Source organism: Symphalangus syndactylus, chromosome 1 (assembly GCF_028878055.3).
Source record: "Symphalangus syndactylus isolate Jambi chromosome 1, NHGRI_mSymSyn1-v2.1_pri, whole genome shotgun sequence".
NCBI lineage: Eukaryota > Metazoa > Chordata > Mammalia > Primates > Hylobatidae > Symphalangus > Symphalangus syndactylus.
In genome coordinates, this window is record NC_072423.2 from 149061918 (window position 1) to 149077754 (window position 15837).

The 15837-nt window shown below is 48.8% G+C and overlaps 4 protein-coding genes across 4 annotated transcripts in view; 3 read left to right on the forward strand and 1 right to left on the reverse strand.

The window, feature by feature from the left end:
• Positions 1-15837, reverse strand: part of LOC129487373 (beta-defensin 103A) — a 215737-nt gene that overhangs the window by 164228 nt on the left and 35672 nt on the right. The window lies entirely within an intron of this gene.
• Positions 1890-5773, forward strand: LOC134736406 (ubiquitin carboxyl-terminal hydrolase 17-like protein 22). The gene has a single exon (XM_063637776.1). The coding sequence runs from the start codon at positions 2015-2017 to the stop codon at positions 3602-3604; it is 1590 nt and encodes a 529-aa protein (XP_063493846.1). The 5' UTR covers positions 1890-2014; the 3' UTR covers positions 3605-5773.
• Positions 6654-8368, forward strand: LOC129487147 (ubiquitin carboxyl-terminal hydrolase 17-like protein 22). Its single transcript, XM_063637778.1, has one exon. It carries the CDS (start codon positions 6779-6781, stop codon positions 8366-8368), a length of 1590 nt encoding a protein of 529 aa, XP_063493848.1. The 5' UTR covers positions 6654-6778.
• LOC129487163 (ubiquitin carboxyl-terminal hydrolase 17-like protein 22) lies at positions 11418-15303 on the forward strand. Its single transcript, XM_063637780.1, has one exon. The coding sequence runs from the start codon at positions 11543-11545 to the stop codon at positions 13130-13132; it is 1590 nt and encodes a 529-aa protein (XP_063493850.1). The 5' UTR covers positions 11418-11542; the 3' UTR covers positions 13133-15303.

Here is a 15837-nt window from a genome sequence, read left to right on the forward strand (position 1 = left end):
ACGTTGTGTGAAAACTACAGTGTGATGAGCATGATTCGCAGACAGGTTATCGATTGGGATCACCTCTAAATCAGTTATGAGCATTAAAGGACACCCATGCCCAGGTCCCGCCTCCAGGAAGAAGACCCTCCAGCGTTTTGTGTGAAGCCACGGCATCTGGATTCCTCATGCTTCTGGGGATCATTCTCCTGGAAATGGTGGCTCCTTTCTCCCTGTGGAGCGTCTTTCTAAGCAGTGCTCCTTTCTTCCCCCAGGACGCTTTACCTCTGGCACGGGAAGCCTTCTGATTGAGCACGCCTGGCCTCATGAAAAGACAAGGGAAAGAAACGGGGCCAAAGGTCACAGTCCTCTCATTCCACCATCCTCCTTGAAACCATCCCAATTTCACGGGCCCAGAGGCCAGGGCTGTGTGTTTACACCTCGAGGCCTCGGCACCGGGCCTAAATTCTGCCCCGTTTCTTCCTGTCTAACACATTTTGGGAAAATCCCTAGAGCCAGGATCTTCATTCCTGCTAAGCTAGGGAGCCTGCAGACACACCCAAATTCTGTCCCTCTTAGTTCAGGGAACATGTCCACTTTCATCATCATTCAAATTTGCACCAAATGTGCTAACTGCAATTCCACCACACAATGCGTGACCACAAGTGGAGGCAACATCTCAGATCCTGAACAATTGACGCAAGAATCCATGAGATACACGGCTTATTTTTGCCTTTTCCCACTGAAACGGGGGCCAGTGTTAACAATGTTAGACAATCCTCTGTTTCACTCCCTGTTTTTAAATGTCTCCGATGGTTTCTTCTTGAGACACGGCCTCACTCCCGCCACCCGGGCTTTTCTACGGGGTAGTTTTCCTTGTTTGCTTCTGTCAAATTTACAACTTTTTATTTCATCCCTATCAATTGTTGATCCATTAGCACATAGCTATGAAAATATTATCACCCATGCTGTGAGATACGTTGTTGTTATGTTCATCATTTCTTTAATAAACCGAAGCTTTTAGTTGGGATACCTTCTGATTTCTCAAGTTTTTTCTTTCATGTTTTCTTAAACTGCCGTCGTACGTCCGAAACCACCGGCTATACATTCTCATGACTATTTTTCTTTTCTGGCAAACACAAATTTGGGGAATGTCATCGATTAGTCTCTCGGTGATTGCATGATTTCCCGAAAGTGTTTCACACTCTACATTGTGCGCTGAGTATCTCCTCAAACTTCAGTGCAGGTTTCTACCACTTGATGCTTTATTATTTGGGAAGCTAGCTTCGGCAAGAGCATTTCATGCAAAGACTTGCCTTGTTCCCCACTGGCAGGTAATTTCACTCGGATATAGAATCACTAGGCTGGACATGGAAAGATTATCGCTGGAAGGTCTATTTGATTCCACGTATCTCTCCTTTCTTATGAAGGAAAAAATACGCGGTGCTAATTACTAGAATTCATTGACTATTCTCAAGTCAGAAAGCGCACTTCTGACTTCTTGTCCTTCAATCGCTGAAAGGATGATGGTATCTGCCAAAAGCACGTACTTGGAAGTACATCCCAGCACAAACACACACACACACACACACGCACGCACACACACACACACACACACACGCACACACAGAGTTTCACAGGTAAAGATTTCTTCCCTGACATTGCTTTACCTATAATAAGGCAACTGTGTGGCCACTGTCCTAACCCGCTTACACTCATATTATATGTGCCTATCATCCTGAGGAGTAATTGGATTCAGGTGTTCTAGAAATCATGATGTGGGCTGTGTCTGTTGAATTCCCAGGAATGCAGGGGGACACACCCTGTGACTCATTCCTTAATTGAGTGCTGATATTTGATTGGTTTATCGTGAACCGGATGGGTGGGTGGGGTGTTCGGGGCTGGTGGAGATGAGTTATTTAAGGGCTGATGCGGCCAGAGGGCTCGTCGTTTGAAGACTCTCTCGGAAGAGATAGCGTCTCTCTGCAACCTGCGGTCCCAGCAGAGAAACCCTGTGATCCCTGTTCCAGGCGACATGGAGCACGACTCACTCTCCTCGGGGGGTGAGTGGCACTTCAACCGCTTTTCAAAACTCACATCTTCTCGGCCACATGCAGCTTTTGCTGAAATCCAGCGGACTTCTCTCCCTGAGAAGTCACCACTCTCATCTGAGACCCGTGTCCACCCCTGTGATGATTTGGCTCCTGTGGCAAGACAGCTTGCTCCCAGGGAGAAGCTTCCTCTGAGTAGCAGGGGACCTGCTGCGGTGGGGGCTGGGCTCCAGAATATGGGAAATACCTGCTACGTGAATGCTTCCCTGCAGTGCCTGACATACACACCGCCCCTTGCCAACTACATGCTGTCCCGGGAGCACTCTCAAACTTGTCATCGTCACAAGTGCTGCATGCTCTGTACTATGCAAGCTCACATCACACGGGCCCTCCACCGTCCGGGCCATGTCATCCAGCCCTCACAGGCATTGGCTGCTGGCTTCCATAGAGGCAAGCAGGAAGATGCCCATGAATTTCTCATGTTCACTGTGGATGCCATGAAAAAGGCATGCCTTCCCGGGCACAAGCAGGTAGATCCTCACTCTAAGGACACCACCCTCATCCACCAAATATTTGGAGGGTACTGGAGATCTCAAATCAAGTGTCTCCACTGCCAGGGCATTTCAGACACCTTTGACCCTTACCTGGACATCGCCCTGGATATCCAGGCAGCTCAGAGTGTGAAGCAAGCTTTGGAACAGTTGGTGAAGCCCGAAGAACTCAATGGAGAGAATGCCTATCATTGTGGTCTTTGTCTCCAGAAGGCGCCTGCCTCCAAGACGTTAACTTTACACACTTCTGCCAAGGTCCTCATCCTCGTATTGAAGAGATTCTCCGATGTCACGGGCAACAAACTTGCCAAGAATGTGCAATATCCTGAGTGCCTTGACATGCAGCCATACATGTCTCAGCAGAACACAGGACCTCTTGTCTATGTCCTCTACGCTGTGCTGGTCCACGCTGGGTGGAGTTGTCACAACGGACATTACTTCTCTTATGTCAAAGCTCAAGAAGGCCAGTGGTATAAAATGGATGATGCCGAGGTCACTGCTTCTGGCATCACTTCTGTCCTGAGTCAACAGGCCTATGTCCTCTTTTATATCCAGAAGAGTGAATTGGAAAGACACAGTGAGGGTGTGTCAAGAGGCAGGGAACCAAGAGCCCTTGGCCCTGCAGACACAGACAGACGAGCAACGCAAGGAGAGCTCAACAGAGACCCCTGCCTCCAGGCACCCGAGTTGGACGAGCACTCGGTGGAAAGAGACACTCAGGAAAGCACCTTAGACCACTGGAAATTCCTCCAAGAGCAAAACAAAACGAAGCCTGAGTTCAACGTCAGAAAAGTCGAAGGTACCCTGCCTCCCAACGTAGTTGTGATTCATCAATCAAAATACAAGTGTGGCACCAAAAACCATCATCCTGAACAGCAAAGCTCCCTGCTAAACCTCTCTTCGACGAACCCGACAGATCAGGAATCCGTCAACACTGGCACACTCGCTTCTCGGCAAGGGAGGACCAGGAGATCCAAAGGGAAGAACAAACACAGCAGCAGGGCTCTGCTTCTGTGCCAGTGATCTCAGTGGAAGTGCTGACCCACACGTAGGGGTGCACACACACACACACACACACACACACCCGGGCGCACACACACAGACACACACACACACAAATACACCCACAAGCGCGCACGGAATCACACAGGCACCCACACAAACACCTACACCGTCAGTCCTTCACAAAGCAATGAGGAGCCCAAGTATCTGCCTGTACAACGGGGACAACTGGATAGTGATGGCTGCGTCTCAGGATGAGCCCACACATGGGAAACATCAAGTTTTGGGGTCGTGAGTCTTCCCAACCTGTGGAGGGCCTCTCTGTGTGTTTGCGTTCACGGTAGATGACATTCAGTGTGCATTTCTAAACATGACATATTGACGTGTGGGTTTGCCTGTCAGGTTATTGCAGGGGACTGGGTTTACTATTTTCTCTTCGGGTGTGTTCCATCCGTCAGCTGTTGGTCGGCAGGATGAAGGTGAAATTATGCTAATGCGGGACATCTGTGGATCATTCTCGCCACCTTGAATAGTGGAAACTGGAATGCATTTGGAAGACAGGAAGGGTGTTCTTCGTTGGTACCCTGGCTCGCCGTTTTTACGTTGGTTTTTGAATGGACCTCAGGCGCCCTAGGACTTGTGCTCTCGGTGGAACCCACATAACGCCGGAAACTCACAGACCGACTTGCCTGTTTCACGGTGTCCACTTCCAACGAATTGAAATGAAAAATTTTCCCACGGGCATGTAAGTCGTTTGGAAGGAAGTCGTAGGGATAACAAAGGAAATCAAACACAGGAGTGTGTGTATTCAACTAAAACCACATCAGAAAGCCCTGAAGTAAATCTCATTTGGTGTGTTTACAAATGGCATTTGGGGAGATTGCAGGTCAGGCGTCCAGCTGCGAAAGCTGCATCTCTGAAGCACAGTCCCTGTCCTGTCATCAGACTTCTTTATCCGACGTGGTGTTTCAGTGGAAATGATTGCGGGAAATGGCCCCTTCCTTTTCTGTATTTGCTGATGAGATTTCACGGTCCCTTTCTCGTTAGGTGCAGTGACCAAAGTTGACCAACCCCTGAGGAAAGTTGTCCAGGGCACAACTCAGGGCTCCGTAGAACCACAGAATCTTGGGGGCAACCCTGCTCGAGCACCCAAGTGCGCATACCAACAGGGTCTCTGTGTGACGTTGTGTGAAAACTACAGTGTGATGAGCATGATTCGCAGACAGGTTATCGATTGGGATCACCTCTAAATCAGTTATGAGCATTAAAGGACACCCATGCCCAGGTCCCGCCTCCAGGAAGAAGACCCTCCAGCGTTTTGTGTGAAGCCACGGCATCTGGATTCCTCATGCTTCTGGGGATCATTCTCCTGGAAATGGTGGCTCCTTTCTCCCTGTGGAGCGTCTTTCTAAGCAGTGCTCCTTTCTTCCCCCAGGACGCTTTACCTCTGGCACGGGAAGCCTTCTGATTGAGCACGCCTGGCCTCATGAAAAGACAAGGGAAAGAAACGGGGCCAAAGGTCACAGTCCTCTCATTCCACCATCCTCCTTGAAACCATCCCAATTTCACGGGCCCAGAGGCCAGGGCTGTGTGTTTACACCTCGAGGCCTCGGCACCGGGCCTAAATTCTGCCCCGTTTCTTCCTGTCTAACACATTTTGGGAAAATCCCTAGAGCCAGGATCTTCATTCCTGCTAAGCTAGGGAGCCTGCAGACACACCCAAATTCTGTCCCTCTTAGTTCAGGGAACATGTCCACTTTCATCATCATTCAAATTTGCACCAAATGTGCTAACTGCAATTCCACCACACAATGCGTGACCACAAGTGGAGGCAACATCTCAGATCCTGAACAATTGACGCAAGAATCCATGAGATACACGGCTTATTTTTGCCTTTTCCCACTGAAACGGGGGCCAGTGTTAACAATGTTAGACAATCCTCTGTTTCACTCCCTGTTTTTAAATGTCTCCGATGGTTTCTTCTTGAGACACGGCCTCACTCCCGCCACCCGGGCTTTTCTACGGGGTAGTTTTCCTTGTTTGCTTCTGTCAAATTTACAACTTTTTATTTCATCCCTATCAATTGTTGATCCATTAGCACATAGCTATGAAAATATTATCACCCATGCTGTGAGATACGTTGTTGTTATGTTCATCATTTCTTTAATAAACCGAAGCTTTTAGTTGGGATACCTTCTGATTTCTCAAGTTTTTTCTTTCATGTTTTCTTAAACTGCCGTCGTACGTCCGAAACCACCGGCTATACATTCTCATGACTATTTTTCTTTTCTGGCAAACACAAATTTGGGGAATGTCATCGATTAGTCTCTCGGTGATTGCATGATTTCCCGAAAGTGTTTCACACTCTACATTGTGCGCTGAGTATCTCCTCAAACTTCAGTGCAGGTTTCTACCACTTGATGCTTTATTATTTGGGAAGCTAGCTTCGGCAAGAGCATTTCATGCAAAGACTTGCCTTGTTCCCCACTGGCAGGTAATTTCACTCGGATATAGAATCACTAGGCTGGACATGGAAAGATTATCGCTGGAAGGTCTATTTGATTCCACGTATCTCTCCTTTCTTATGAAGGAAAAAATACGCGGTGCTAATTACTAGAATTCATTGACTATTCTCAAGTCAGAAAGCGCACTTCTGACTTCTTGTCCTTCAATCGCTGAAAGGATGATGGTATCTGCCAAAAGCACGTACTTGGAAGTACATCCCAGCACAAACACACACACACACACACACGCACGCACACACACACACACACACACACGCACACACAGAGTTTCACAGGTAAAGATTTCTTCCCTGACATTGCTTTACCTATAATAAGGCAACTGTGTGGCCACTGTCCTAACCCGCTTACACTCATATTATATGTGCCTATCATCCTGAGGAGTAATTGGATTCAGGTGTTCTAGAAATCATGATGTGGGCTGTGTCTGTTGAATTCCCAGGAATGCAGGGGGACACACCCTGTGACTCATTCCTTAATTGAGTGCTGATATTTGATTGGTTTATCGTGAACCGGATGGGTGGGTGGGGTGTTCGGGGCTGGTGGAGATGAGTTATTTAAGGGCTGATGCGGCCAGAGGGCTCGTCGTTTGAAGACTCTCTCGGAAGAGATAGCGTCTCTCTGCAACCTGCGGTCCCAGCAGAGAAACCCTGTGATCCCTGTTCCAGGCGACATGGAGCACGACTCACTCTACTCGGGGGGTGAGTGGCACTTCAACCGCTTTTCAAAACTCACATCTTCTCGGCCACATGCAGCTTTTGCTGAAATCCAGCGGACTTCTCTCCCTGAGAAGTCACCACTCTCATCTGAGACCCGTGTCCACCCCTGTGATGATTTGGCTCCTGTGGCAAGACAGCTTGCTCCCAGGGAGAAGCTTCCTCTGAGTAGCAGGGGACCTGCTGCGGTGGGGGCTGGGCTCCAGAATATGGGAAATACCTGCTACGTGAATGCTTCCCTGCAGTGCCTGACATACACACCGCCCCTTGCCAACTACATGCTGTCCCGGGAGCACTCTCAAACTTGTCATCGTCACAAGTGCTGCATGCTCTGTACTATGCAAGCTCACATCACACGGGCCCTCCACCGTCCGGGCCATGTCATCCAGCCCTCACAGGCATTGGCTGCTGGCTTCCATAGAGGCAAGCAGGAAGATGCCCATGAATTTCTCATGTTCACTGTGGATGCCATGAAAAAGGCATGCCTTCCCGGGCACAAGCAGGTAGATCCTCACTCTAAGGACACCACCCTCATCCACCAAATATTTGGAGGGTACTGGAGATCTCAAATCAAGTGTCTCCACTGCCAGGGCATTTCAGACACCTTTGACCCTTACCTGGACATCGCCCTGGATATCCAGGCAGCTCAGAGTGTGAAGCAAGCTTTGGAACAGTTGGTGAAGCCCGAAGAACTCAATGGAGAGAATGCCTATCATTGTGGTCTTTGTCTCCAGAAGGCGCCTGCCTCCAAGACGTTAACTTTACACACTTCTGCCAAGGTCCTCATCCTCGTATTGAAGAGATTCTCCGATGTCACGGGCAACAAACTTGCCAAGAATGTGCAATATCCTGAGTGCCTTGACATGCAGCCATACATGTCTCAGCAGAACACAGGACCTCTTGTCTATGTCCTCTACGCTGTGCTGGTCCACGCTGGGTGGAGTTGTCACAACGGACATTACTTCTCTTATGTCAAAGCTCAAGAAGGCCAGTGGTATAAAATGGATGATGCCGAGGTCACTGCTTCTGGCATCACTTCTGTCCTGAGTCAACAGGCCTATGTCCTCTTTTATATCCAGAAGAGTGAATTGGAAAGACACAGTGAGGGTGTGTCAAGAGGCAGGGAACCAAGAGCCCTTGGCCCTGCAGACACAGACAGACGAGCAACGCAAGGAGAGCTCAACAGAGACCCCTGCCTCCAGGCACCCGAGTTGGACGAGCACTCGGTGGAAAGAGACACTCAGGAAAGCACCTTAGACCACTGGAAATTCCTCCAAGAGCAAAACAAAACGAAGCCTGAGTTCAACGTCAGAAAAGTCGAAGGTACCCTGCCTCCCAACGTAGTTGTGATTCATCAATCAAAATACAAGTGTGGCACCAAAAACCATCATCCTGAACAGCAAAGCTCCCTGCTAAACCTCTCTTCGACGAACCCGACAGATCAGGAATCCGTCAACACTGGCACACTCGCTTCTCGGCAAGGGAGGACCAGGAGATCCAAAGGGAAGAACAAACACAGCAGCAGGGCTCTGCTTCTGTGCCAGTGATCTCAGTGGAAGTGCTGACCCACACGTAGGGGTGCACACACACACACACACACACACACACCCGGGCGCACACACACAGACACACACACACACAAATACACCCACAAGCGCGCACGGAATCACACAGGCACCCACACAAACACCTACACCGTCAGTCCTTCACAAAGCAATGAGGAGCCCAAGTATCTGCCTGTACAACGGGGACAACTGGATAGTGATGGCTGCGTCTCAGGATGAGCCCACACATGGGAAACATCAAGTTTTGGGGTCGTGAGTCTTCCCAACCTGTGGAGGGCCTCTCTGTGTGTTTGCGTTCACGGTAGATGACATTCAGTGTGCATTTCTAAACATGACATATTGACGTGTGGGTTTGCCTGTCAGGTTATTGCAGGGGACTGGGTTTACTATTTTCTCTTCGGGTGTGTTCCATCCGTCAGCTGTTGGTCGGCAGGATGAAGGTGAAATTATGCTAATGCGGGACATCTGTGGATCATTCTCGCCACCTTGAATAGTGGAAACTGGAATGCATTTGGAAGACAGGAAGGGTGTTCTTCGTTGGTACCCTGGCTCGCCGTTTTTACGTTGGTTTTTGAATGGACCTCAGGCGCCCTAGGACTTGTGCTCTCGGTGGAACCCACATAACGCCGGAAACTCACAGACCGACTTGCCTGTTTCACGGTGTCCACTTCCAACGAATTGAAATGAAAAATTTTCCCACGGGCATGTAAGTCGTTTGGAAGGAAGTCGTAGGGATAACAAAGGAAATCAAACACAGGAGTGTGTGTATTCAACTAAAACCACATCAGAAAGCCCTGAAGTAAATCTCATTTGGTGTGTTTACAAATGGCATTTGGGGAGATTGCAGGTCAGGCGTCCAGCTGCGAAAGCTGCATCTCTGAAGCACAGTCCCTGTCCTGTCATCAGACTTCTTTATCCGACGTGGTGTTTCAGTGGAAATGATTGCGGGAAATGGCCCCTTCCTTTTCTGTATTTGCTGATGAGATTTCACGGTCCCTTTCTCGTTAGGTGCAGTGACCAAAGTTGACCAACCCCTGAGGAAAGTTGTCCAGGGCACAACTCAGGGCTCCGTAGAACCACAGAATCTTGGGGGCAACCCTGCTCGAGCACCCAAGTGCGCATACCAACAGGGTCTCTGTGTGACGTTGTGTGAAAACTACAGTGTGATGAGCATGATTCGCAGACAGGTTATCGATTGGGATCACCTCTAAATCAGTTATGAGCATTAAAGGACACCCATGCCCAGGTCCCGCCTCCAGGAAGAAGACCCTCCAGCGTTTTGTGTGAAGCCACGGCATCTGGATTCCTCATGCTTCTGGGGATCATTCTCCTGGAAATGGTGGCTCCTTTCTCCCTGTGGAGCGTCTTTCTAAGCAGTGCTCCTTTCTTCCCCCAGGACGCTTTACCTCTGGCACGGGAAGCCTTCTGATTGAGCACGCCTGGCCTCATGAAAAGACAAGGGAAAGAAACGGGGCCAAAGGTCACAGTCCTCTCATTCCACCATCCTCCTTGAAACCATCCCAATTTCACGGGCCCAGAGGCCAGGGCTGTGTGTTTACACCTCGAGGCCTCGGCACCGGGCCTAAATTCTGCCCCGTTTCTTCCTGTCTAACACATTTTGGGAAAATCCCTAGAGCCAGGATCTTCATTCCTGCTAAGCTAGGGAGCCTGCAGACACACCCAAATTCTGTCCCTCTTAGTTCAGGGAACATGTCCACTTTCATCATCATTCAAATTTGCACCAAATGTGCTAACTGCAATTCCACCACACAATGCGTGACCACAAGTGGAGGCAACATCTCAGATCCTGAACAATTGACGCAAGAATCCATGAGATACACGGCTTATTTTTGCCTTTTCCCACTGAAACGGGGGCCAGTGTTAACAATGTTAGACAATCCTCTGTTTCACTCCCTGTTTTTAAATGTCTCCGATGGTTTCTTCTTGAGACACGGCCTCACTCCCGCCACCCGGGCTTTTCTACGGGGTAGTTTTCCTTGTTTGCTTCTGTCAAATTTACAACTTTTTATTTCATCCCTATCAATTGTTGATCCATTAGCACATAGCTATGAAAATATTATCACCCATGCTGTGAGATACGTTGTTGTTATGTTCATCATTTCTTTAATAAACCGAAGCTTTTAGTTGGGATACCTTCTGATTTCTCAAGTTTTTTCTTTCATGTTTTCTTAAACTGCCGTCGTACGTCCGAAACCACCGGCTATACATTCTCATGACTATTTTTCTTTTCTGGCAAACACAAATTTGGGGAATGTCATCGATTAGTCTCTCGGTGATTGCATGATTTCCCGAAAGTGTTTCACACTCTACATTGTGCGCTGAGTATCTCCTCAAACTTCAGTGCAGGTTTCTACCACTTGATGCTTTATTATTTGGGAAGCTAGCTTCGGCAAGAGCATTTCATGCAAAGACTTGCCTTGTTCCCCACTGGCAGGTAATTTCACTCGGATATAGAATCACTAGGCTGGACATGGAAAGATTATCGCTGGAAGGTCTATTTGATTCCACGTATCTCTCCTTTCTTATGAAGGAAAAAATACGCGGTGCTAATTACTAGAATTCATTGACTATTCTCAAGTCAGAAAGCGCACTTCTGACTTCTTGTCCTTCAATCGCTGAAAGGATGATGGTATCTGCCAAAAGCACGTACTTGGAAGTACATCCCAGCACAAACACACACACACACACACACGCACGCACACACACACACACACACACACGCACACACAGAGTTTCACAGGTAAAGATTTCTTCCCTGACATTGCTTTACCTATAATAAGGCAACTGTGTGGCCACTGTCCTAACCCGCTTACACTCATATTATATGTGCCTATCATCCTGAGGAGTAATTGGATTCAGGTGTTCTAGAAATCATGATGTGGGCTGTGTCTGTTGAATTCCCAGGAATGCAGGGGGACACACCCTGTGACTCATTCCTTAATTGAGTGCTGATATTTGATTGGTTTATCGTGAACCGGATGGGTGGGTGGGGTGTTCGGGGCTGGTGGAGATGAGTTATTTAAGGGCTGATGCGGCCAGAGGGCTCGTCGTTTGAAGACTCTCTCGGAAGAGATAGCGTCTCTCTGCAACCTGCGGTCCCAGCAGAGAAACCCTGTGATCCCTGTTCCAGGCGACATGGAGCACGACTCACTCTACTCGGGGGGTGAGTGGCACTTCAACCGCTTTTCAAAACTCACATCTTCTCGGCCACATGCAGCTTTTGCTGAAATCCAGCGGACTTCTCTCCCTGAGAAGTCACCACTCTCATCTGAGACCCGTGTCCACCCCTGTGATGATTTGGCTCCTGTGGCAAGACAGCTTGCTCCCAGGGAGAAGCTTCCTCTGAGTAGCAGGGGACCTGCTGCGGTGGGGGCTGGGCTCCAGAATATGGGAAATACCTGCTACGTGAATGCTTCCCTGCAGTGCCTGACATACACACCGCCCCTTGCCAACTACATGCTGTCCCGGGAGCACTCTCAAACTTGTCATCGTCACAAGTGCTGCATGCTCTGTACTATGCAAGCTCACATCACACGGGCCCTCCACCGTCCGGGCCATGTCATCCAGCCCTCACAGGCATTGGCTGCTGGCTTCCATAGAGGCAAGCAGGAAGATGCCCATGAATTTCTCATGTTCACTGTGGATGCCATGAAAAAGGCATGCCTTCCCGGGCACAAGCAGGTAGATCCTCACTCTAAGGACACCACCCTCATCCACCAAATATTTGGAGGGTACTGGAGATCTCAAATCAAGTGTCTCCACTGCCAGGGCATTTCAGACACCTTTGACCCTTACCTGGACATCGCCCTGGATATCCAGGCAGCTCAGAGTGTGAAGCAAGCTTTGGAACAGTTGGTGAAGCCCGAAGAACTCAATGGAGAGAATGCCTATCATTGTGGTCTTTGTCTCCAGAAGGCGCCTGCCTCCAAGACGTTAACTTTACACACTTCTGCCAAGGTCCTCATCCTCGTATTGAAGAGATTCTCCGATGTCACGGGCAACAAACTTGCCAAGAATGTGCAATATCCTGAGTGCCTTGACATGCAGCCATACATGTCTCAGCAGAACACAGGACCTCTTGTCTATGTCCTCTACGCTGTGCTGGTCCACGCTGGGTGGAGTTGTCACAACGGACATTACTTCTCTTATGTCAAAGCTCAAGAAGGCCAGTGGTATAAAATGGATGATGCCGAGGTCACTGCTTCTGGCATCACTTCTGTCCTGAGTCAACAGGCCTATGTCCTCTTTTATATCCAGAAGAGTGAATTGGAAAGACACAGTGAGGGTGTGTCAAGAGGCAGGGAACCAAGAGCCCTTGGCCCTGCAGACACAGACAGGCGAGCAACGCAAGGAGAGCTCAACAGAGACCCCTGCCTCCAGGCACCCGAGTTGGACGAGCACTCGGTGGAAAGAGACACTCAGGAAAGCACCTTAGACCACTGGAAATTCCTCCAAGAGCAAAACAAAACGAAGCCTGAGTTCAACGTCAGAAAAGTCGAAGGTACCCTGCCTCCCAACGTAGTTGTGATTCATCAATCAAAATACAAGTGTGGCACCAAAAACCATCATCCTGAACAGCAAAGCTCCCTGCTAAACCTCTCTTCGACGAACCCAACAGATCAGGAATCCATCAACACTGGCACACTCGCTTCTCGGCAAGGGAGGACCAGGAGATCCAAAGGGAAGAACAAACACAGCAACAGGGCTCTGCTTCTGTGCCAGTGATCTCAGTGGAAGTGCTGACCCACACGTAGGGGTGCACACACACACACACACACACACACACACCCGGGCGCACACACACAGACACACACACACACAAATACACCCACAAGCGCGCACGGAATCACACAGGCACCCACACAAACACCTACACCGTCAGTCCTACACAAAGCAATGAGGAGCCCAAGTATCTGCCTGTACAACGGGGACAACTGGATAGTGATGGCTGCGTCTCAGGATGAGCCCACACATGGGAAACATCAAGTTTTGGGGTCGTGAGTCTTCCCAACCTGTGGAGGGCCTCTCTGTGTGTTTGCATTCACGGTAGATGACATTCAGTGTGCATTTCTAAACATGACATATTGACGTGTGGGTTTGCCTGTCAGGTTATTGCAGGGGACTGGGTTTACTATTTTCTCTTCGGGTGTGTTCCATCCGTCAGCTGTTGGTCGGCAGGATGAAGGTGAAATTATGCTAATGCGGGACATCTGTGGATCATTCTCGCCACCTTGAATAGTGGAAACTGGAATGCATTTGGAAGACAGGAAGGGTGTTCTTCGTTGGTACCCTGGCTCGCCGTTTTTACGTTGGTTTTTGAATGGACCTCAGGCGCCCTAGGACTTGTGCTCTCGGTGGAACCCACATAACGCCGGAAACTCACAGACCGACTTGCCTGTTTCACGGTGTCCACTTCCAACGAATTGAAATGAAAAATTTTCCCACGGGCATGTAAGTCGTTTGGAAGGAAGTCGTAGGGATAACAAAGGAAATCAAACACAGGAGTGTGTGTATTCAACTAAAACCACATCAGAAAGCCCTGAAGTAAATCTCATTTGGTGTGTTTACAAATGGCATTTGGGGAGATTGCAGGTCAGGCGTCCAGCTGCGAAAGCTGCATCTCTGAAGCACAGTCCCTGTCCTGTCATCAGACTTCTTTATCCGACGTGGTGTTTCAGTGGAAATGATTGCGGGAAATGGCCCCTTCCTTTTCTGTATTTGCTGATGAGATTTCACGGTCCCTTTCTCGTTAGGTGCAGTGACCAAAGTTGACCAACCCCTGAGGAAAGTTGTCCAGGGCACAACTCAGGGCTCCGTAGAACCACAGAATCTTGGGGGCAACCCTGCTCGAGCACCCAAGTGCGCATACCAACAGGGTCTCTGTGTGACGTTGTGTGAAAACTACAGTGTGATGAGCATGATTCGCAGACAGGTTATCGATTGGGATCACCTCTAAATCAGTTATGAGCATTAAAGGACACCCATGCCCAGGTCCCGCCTCCAGGAAGAAGACCCTCCAGCGTTTTGTGTGAAGCCACGGCATCTGGATTCCTCATGCTTCTGGGGATCATTCTCCTGGAAATGGTGGCTCCTTTCTCCCTGTGGAGCGTCTTTCTAAGCAGTGCTCCTTTCTTCCCCCAGGACGCTTTACGTCTGGCACGGGAAGCCTTCTGATTGAGCACGCCTGGCCTCATGAAAAGACAAGGGAAAGAAACGGGGCCAAAGGTCACAGTCCTCTCATTCCACCATCCTCCTTGAAACCATCCCAATTTCACGGGCCCAGAGGCCAGGGCTGTGTGTTTACACCTCGAGGCCTCGGCACCGGGCCTAAATTCTGCCCCGTTTCTTCCTGTCTAACACATTTTGGGAAAATCCCTAGAGCCAGGATCTTCATTCCTGCTAAGCTAGGGAGCCTGCAGACACACCCAAATTCTGTCCCTCTTAGTTCAGGGAACATGTCCACTTTCATCATCATTCAAATTTGCACCAAATGTGCTAACTGCAATTCCACCACACAATGCGTGACCACAAGTGGAGGCAACATCTCAGATCCTGAACAATTGACGCAAGAATCCATGAGATACACGGCTTATTTTTGCCTTTTCCCACTGAAACGGGGGCCAGTGTTAACAATGTTAGACAATCCTCTGTTTCACTCCCTGTTTTTAAATGTCTCCGATGGTTTCTTCTTGAGACACGGCCTCACTCCCGCCACCCGGGCTTTTCTACGGGGTAGTTTTCCTTGTTTGCTTCTGTCAAATTTACAACTTTTTATTTCATCCCTATCAATTGTTGATCCATTAGCACATAGCTATGAAAATATTATCACCCATGCTGTGAGATACGTTGTTGTTATGTTCATCATTTCTTTAATAAACCGAAGCTTTTAGTTGGGATACCTTCTGATTTCTCAAGTTTTTTCTTTCATGTTTTCTTAAACTGCCGTCGTACGTCCGAAACCACCGGCTATACATTCTCATGACTATTTTTCTTTTCTGGCAAACACAAATTTGGGGAATGTCATCGATTAGTCTCTCGGTGATTGCATGATTTCCCGAAAGTGTTTCACACTCTACATTGTGCGCTGAGTATCTCCTCAAACTTCAGTGCAGGTTTCTACCACTTGATGCTTTATTATTTGGGAAGCTAGCTTCGGCAAGAGCATTTCATGCAAAGACTTGCCTTGTTCCCCACTGGCAGGTAATTTCACTCGGATATAGAATCACTAGGCTGGACATGGAAAGATTATCGCTGGAAGGTCTATTTGATTCCACGTATCTCTCCTTTCTTATGAAGGAAAAAATACGCGGTGCTAATTACTAGAATTCATTGACTATTCTCAAGTCAGAAAGCGCACTTCTGACTTCTTGTCCTTCAATCGCTGAAAGGATGATGGTATCTGCCAAAAGCACGTACTTGGAAGTACATCC